General features: G+C 39.3%; 1 protein-coding gene across 2 annotated transcripts; it reads right to left on the bottom strand.

Annotated features, from left to right (window-relative positions):
- Positions 1–2188: 2188 nt before the first annotated feature.
- On the bottom strand, positions 2189–5625 carry LOC106574134 (uncharacterized). 2 transcript variants are annotated; one of them, XR_006759782.2, is made up of 4 exons: positions 4627–5625; positions 4233–4340; positions 3850–4138; positions 2189–3815 (listed from the first exon to the last, which is right to left on the bottom strand). XR_006759782.2 is itself a non-coding variant. In XM_014149762.3 (3 exons), the coding sequence occupies exons 1-3, from the start codon at positions 5435–5437 to the stop codon at positions 4035–4037; spliced, it is 1023 nt and encodes a 340-aa protein (XP_014005237.3). In that variant the 5' UTR covers positions 5438–5625; the 3' UTR covers positions 2189–4034. The 2 variants fall into 2 exon arrangements, 1 of the variants encoding a protein (XP_014005237.3); XM_014149762.3 differs by having other exon boundaries at positions 2189–4138.
- Positions 5626–6287: the final 662 nt, after the last annotated feature.

The following is a 6287-nucleotide window of genomic DNA, read 5'->3' as shown; positions in this document are numbered from 1 at the left end:
TGTTCTTAACTGACTTGCCTAGTTAAATAAAGGTTAAATAAAATAAACAGTTAATCAAATGGCTACCCGGACTATTTGCATTGACCCCCTTTTTTATGCTGCTGCTACTCACTGTTTATTATCTATGCAGTCACTTTACCTCTACCTACATGTACATATTACCCTAATTACCGCGACAAGACTGTACCCCGCATATTGACTCAGTACTGGTACCCATGTTGTCATAGGAAGGAGCGGACCAAAGTGCAGCGTGTGTGTCGTTCCACATTTTATTTTCACTGTGAAACTATGCAATACATAAAACAAACGGAATAACAACATAACAAACCGTGCCGCAGCGGTGAAACATACACTACCTCAAAGACAATCTCCCACAAATCCAGATGGGAAAAACACCTACTTAAGTATGATCTCCAATTAGAGACAACGAGGACCAGCTGCCTCTAATTGGAGATCATCCCAAACAAAACCCAATACAAAACTAGAACATAACATAGAAAAACTAAACTAGAAAACCCCCCTGACCAACTCTACCATAGAAAATAACAGCTTTCTATGGTCAGGACGTGACACATGTATATAGCCTCGTTGTTGTTATGTAACTTTCTTTTTTACTTTAGTTTATTTATATTATTTTTATATACTTTATTGGTTAAGCGCTTGTTAGTAAGCATTTCGCGGTAAGGTCTACACCTGTTGTATTCGGCGCATGTGACAAATATAATTTGATTTGTTTCAACCTCTCCCCAAATGAATATACAGTAGTTGTTTCATGGCTGTTTTTGGTATTTTAACCTGCATGTCTTGAAAGTGTCTGGTGGGGATAGACAAATCAACATGCGCACGATGGCCCACAGGGATGCACGCTCGGAGCCGGTTTGGTCATCATGTTAGGCAGGTTTCGATATAAGCAATGTCGCAAATAAAATCTTTGCGACATGGGTAATGGAAATGGCATATATAGGAGACAACATTTTTATCCGTTCGAGAGGGGTGGATTTTTCTGTCGACAAATGATGGAAACGGTGTTTTTAGAATGAATGATTTTTGTCGAATACTTTTGAAGGTATTCGGGGGACGTGATATCATCACCTAACTATAAACTCCACTCCACATTAAATTCTAAATGCCTACAGCTTTTTTCTTCTTCTTTTACAACAAAAAAATGTATGTCTCTTGGCAGCACAAGAATTGAGTTCGAGTTTATTTTATTTTTACAGGGACAGTGCACATTAATCAACGTTTCAGTAAAAGTGCCGGTTTAAGCCGGCTAATTTTCAACCGCAGTCCCTGGGTAGGTTATTATTGTCCTGACTTTGCTTCATCTTGCTTTTCTGGTTAGCAGGATGCAAGTTTCACCATCCAATTAGTTCAGATCTACAGTTGTATTCAAGTTTCACTTTGCACGAACCTTGGCGATAAGTTGGTACAATAATTATTCAAATATGGCAAATATTAGTTAGTAATTGCATTATCGGTGGTTCAAAACTTCTTCCATTTAAGAATGAGTTCTTGGGGACCTTCAATGCTGCAGACATGTTTTGGTACCTTTCCTTAGATCTGTGCTTCAATACAGTCTTGTCTCGGCGCTCTACGGACAATTCCTTCGACCGCATGGCTTGATTATTTTGCTCTGACATGCACTGTCAACTGTGGGACCTTATATAGACAGGTGTGTGCCTTTCCAAATCATGTCCAATCAGTTGAATTTACCACAAGTGGACTCCAATCATGTTGTAGAAACATCCCAATGTTGATGATCAATGTAAACACAATTTATCTGAGCTCAATTTCGAGTCTCATAGCAAAAGGTCTGAATACTTATGTAAATAAAGTATTTGTTTTTTTATTGTAATACATTTGCAAAAATGTCTAAAAAACAGTTTTCGCTTTGTCATTATAGGGTATTGTGTGTAGATTGATGAGGAATGTTTAGAATAAGAATAAGGCTGCAACAAAACAAACCTGAGCAGAGGAACATGCTGGGAATCAACTACTATAGCGGAGGACCCTAGTGAACCTGCAATAAAAGGCCCCTGAAGCAATAATGTCTAGTATTCGAGAAAGCAAACTATCACTTGTAGATGGAGAAAGCAAGCACGTTACACTAAAGTAAAATACAACTTTTTGTTATCAACCCCTTTTAATCAGTAATTTCACATAACTTAAAGAAAGATAGAGTACATGGTTACTCTTTGAAAATAAGTTTATTGTAATTAATTAACTGCATTAGTTTTACTCCATTGGTTCCATAACAAGCAGCGGCTTCATAACTATTAATGAATTGCATTAAAACAGTCAATGAGGCGTACAAGAAATATAATGTAGCAATACATATACAAACTATATACAGTGCAATTATACAATTCTTTAGTTTAAAATCTAAATACAAGTTAAAGTAAACCCATAACCCATTGGATTATGGTTGGATTAGTGCAACTGCTATTGTCATTACACAAAAACAAATGCTGGGTTAAAAACAAGCCATTTTTTTATTTAAATTGGGTTGTTGATTTTGGGTCATTGAGCTATGATCCACCGGGTCAGATCAGAAGACTGGAGATGTGGCTTTGCGGGGAACTGGCTTTCAGATAGTTATTTTTGGCCACTTGTGAGAGTAAATGTCATTCCTATTAATCTGTTCTGTTGTATTGTCAACACATGTTAAGGTTGAGCACTGACACTTTTGTAGCTGAGTTGTTTCTTGTTTTTTATCCAGGAATGGGTTGTTTTTTTACCCAGGGCTGGGTTGTTGTTTTACCCAGGGCTGGGTTGTTTTTTTTATCCAGGGCTGGGTTGTTTTTTTTATCCAGGGCTGGGTTGTTTTTTTACCCAGGGCCGGGTTGTTTTTTTACCCAGGGCTGGGTTGTTTTTTTTTATCCAGGGCTGGGTTGTATTTTTACCCAGGGCTGGGTTGTTTTTTTTATCCAGGGCTGGGTTGTTTTTTTACCCAGGGCCGGGTTGTTTTTTTACCCAGGGCTGGGTTGTTTTTTTTATCCAGGGCCGGGTTGTTGTTTTACCCAGGGCTGGGTTTTTTTTTTTTTTAACCAGGGCTGGGTTGGTTTTTTTATCCAGGAATGGGTTGTTTTTTTACCCAGGGCTGGGTTGTTTTTTTTATCCAGGGCTGGGTTTTTGTTTTACCCAGGGCTGGGTTTTTTTTTTTTTTACCCAGGGCTGGGTTGTTGTTTTTATCCAGGGCTGGGTTTTTGTTTTTTTACCCAGGGTTGGGTTGTTTTTTTTATCCAGGGCTGAGTTGTTTTTTTTATCCAGGGCTGGGTTGTTTTTTTTATCCAGGGCTGGGTTGTTGTTTTTATCCAGGAATGGGTTGTTGTTTTTATCCAGGGCTGGGTTGTTTTTTTACCCAGGGCTGGGTTTTTGTTTTTTTACCCAGGGCTGGGTTGTTTTTTTTATCCAGGGCCGGGTTGTTTTTAACCCGACATTTCTTTTTGTGTCGAATTAATTTCTAAGGCACCATGCCGTCTAACATTTTGGACTTTCTAATTGTTTCTAACTCTTTCTCATTGCGCCTATTAAATCTATATTGTTTTAAAAAACATTGTTTTCAAACTCACTAGTTGCTTAATGTTGATTGAAAGTCAAGCAAAATAAAATAACATCAAAACACTTACCGGACAGAATGAAGTAAATGGTCATAGTGTTTGTTGGTCACACATTTTTTCATTGTTGTTTTACAATTCAAGGTGAACTCTTTGTAACAACAAAAGCAGATATTACATGACAATTATTTCAAGTGACAACATACATGGATGGTTATGTAACAGGGTAACCTCACAAGATACGCATGTACACTAAATGTATTAAGTTGTGTAACTTGAGTTATCTCTAAATTCAAATTGTTCACAATCACAGGCTAATGTAGCAACTCTTCCATGACTGATCATCAACCCATTGCAAGGCCAATGTGTCAGTCATGTGACTTAACGGCAGACTTGTACAGACACCAATGTTCCTTGAGACCAACTTTTGAGTATTGTCCACAATCTGACGTGGGAAATCATGACCCATGAGTGTCATCATGACTGTCCTTTCTGGTTACAGCTGTCTGACTCTGCCTGGGGTCCAGCGGACAAAACACCAGTCTTCATAGGGATCCCTTCCTCTGCACTAGCAGTGTCACCTGAAAAACAACAACATTGAACTGTTATCTACCTTATATACTGTCAAGGACGTACATGGAAAGCGGAATGAGAAGAGGACAACATTTATTTTACCTCTTTCCCTGTTTGCTGAAGTGTTGTTGGCCTGGCTGCTGTGTCTTCTAGGCCAAGGCAAACATTGGAATGGCCTGAAAAACATGTTCCCTCTTTCCTCAGAATTATCTGCAAAGGCAATAATGAGCATGAACATTTGACAGCAAATCTATGGGGCAGATTGCTTAATGAATGTTTATTTTGTTCTGAAGTCCACCAGCCTGTGAGAATATCGAATGCATGAAAAATGTCCCCAGTCTTATGTGTGTCATGAACTGACCTACCTACATAGGCTATATGCCTATAGCCAAACATTAGTTAAGATCATAAAAATGATAAAAGTACAAACAATTCATAAGGCCTATGAAACGGTGCATAAAATAACTAACTGGACATTTGAAAATGTGTATTTCACCTGAGGATTGGGCCGAATAGATGGCTTTGCATGCATATTTCTTGATGGCCAGCATCCTATCCTCCGTCTTGGGAATGAAATGCCCTGCCCAGATTGCTTCTGGTGGATGTTTCCGAAACACTGAACGAAGCAGGCCCTCCAGAAATCCCACTGATTCACGCGTCTCATTGCTCTCACCTATTGAGCATATTAACCCGAGTAGTGCTGGGCGGACACGGCCACGTTTCGCACGTGACCTAACATCCTTCAGAATTTCTTTCATGCAAATTGCGTTTGCACTGCCACTGAAAAACTCCTGTCTAAATATGAATATTATAATAGGAGAGTCTATTATTCGCTTTCTTCTACAACTGTTCATGCTTGAGGTTTTGGTCTTTTGGACGTTCCCATTTAGCCTCGGTGGTCCTTTATCCTCCCCCATAGACTTGGCACTCAATACTAAATCCTTTGGCCTCGTTGACAGAGGTATTTTGTTCCCCTGGGCTTGAGGCAAAGTCTTGCAGTTGATTACTGTTTCGCATGTCCCATTATTTTCGCTTGTAGTATCCCCTTGACTATTTGGAGAGGAATAAACCTGACCATTAGTGTTGTTGTTGGTATGGTTCGTGCCAAGGTTTTCAGTGCGCCCGCTATGAAACATGTCCTGAATGAACTCCTTTAATATCCCACTGGCTTCGTCCTCCTCATCCGATTTGACGGCATCACTTACTAAGTATATATTCTCTTTACCTCCAATTTGACGCAGTACTTGCTGAAATTCGATGTCCTCGGTGGGCTGCGGTGTGTCCTTTGGATAGATCGGACAAGCCATAGTAAATCGCCCTCTTTGCTCTTTAGTATTTAGCTACAAGACAACGCACACCGCTCAGACCACGCTCCAAAGAGTTTAAAAAAAAAACGTCAAATGATAAGTTTTATTTACATGGACTATTGTACTTGGGAGCTCCATGCACAAACATGAAGTGTGTACATAAGAAACTTCCAAAGCGCCGAAGGACAGAAGCACCGGAAGAAAGGGTGGGATTAAAGACTCTATGCCTATTGCTATTGGTTAGCCAGTCTTATGGGCGGGGTTGTCTGTCTTGTTTTTTGAGCCAACAAATATACCGTAAAATGTTTCATCATAATGAAGTTCATTTTTAATACATCTGATATAACAGGCAAATAAAACAATTTGAGAGTAATCTTGACAGCACTACCGGGAGATAGACTATAAACAAACAAGAAGACAACAGAGAATAAAGAATTGAAGGAGGTCTGCATCTTCAGTTGGAGAGGTTAGGAAGAGTCCACGATGTGATGCAATCTGTGGTCAGAGGTCACTCTTTCTTATTCCCAGTATTCGCAGGGAAATCACCCCTCTGTTCTCTCCAAGACTGTAGAGAACTGGCTTCTCAAAAAGAACAGAGAGATCATGAAGTTACTTATGAACATAACTTGAGTATACAAACACAGTTGACTATGCCTATGTTATTACAGTATCATTAATCCCTAGTTAATCCATAGTGTGAGCTGCTGTTACTTTGTTTTTACTGCACTCTGAGTATTAGTGTTTTTTTGCTTGCTTGCTACATTGTGTTTCTTAATCAATGTGTGCCTTTTCAGTGTGAATAACCCTAACTGAAACCTAAACCTTGTAACTAGCCACAATCTCTGATAAC

The sequence above is a fragment of the Salmo salar genome, chromosome 16, assembly GCF_965601325.2.
Source record: "Salmo salar chromosome 16, fSalSal1, whole genome shotgun sequence".
In the NCBI taxonomy this organism is placed as follows: Eukaryota; Metazoa; Chordata; class Actinopteri; order Salmoniformes; family Salmonidae; genus Salmo; species Salmo salar.
This window is presented reverse-complemented; position numbering and strand designations above follow the sequence as displayed.

Excerpts from the sequence above, each read along its gene's own strand:
- LOC106574134 (XM_014149762.3), bottom strand. The coding sequence starts at position 5,437 with ATGGCTTGTCCGATCTATCCAAAGGACACACCGCAGCCCACCGAGGAC. Across the intron at positions 4,341-4,626 it reads CTATTCGGCCCAATCCTCAG|ATAATTCTGAGGAAAGAGGG; the intron begins GTGAAATACACA and ends TTGCCTTTGCAG. Across the intron at positions 4,139-4,232 it reads TTCAGCAAACAGGGAAAGAG|GTGACACTGCTAGTGCAGAG; the intron begins GTAAAATAAATG and ends GTTGTTTTTCAG.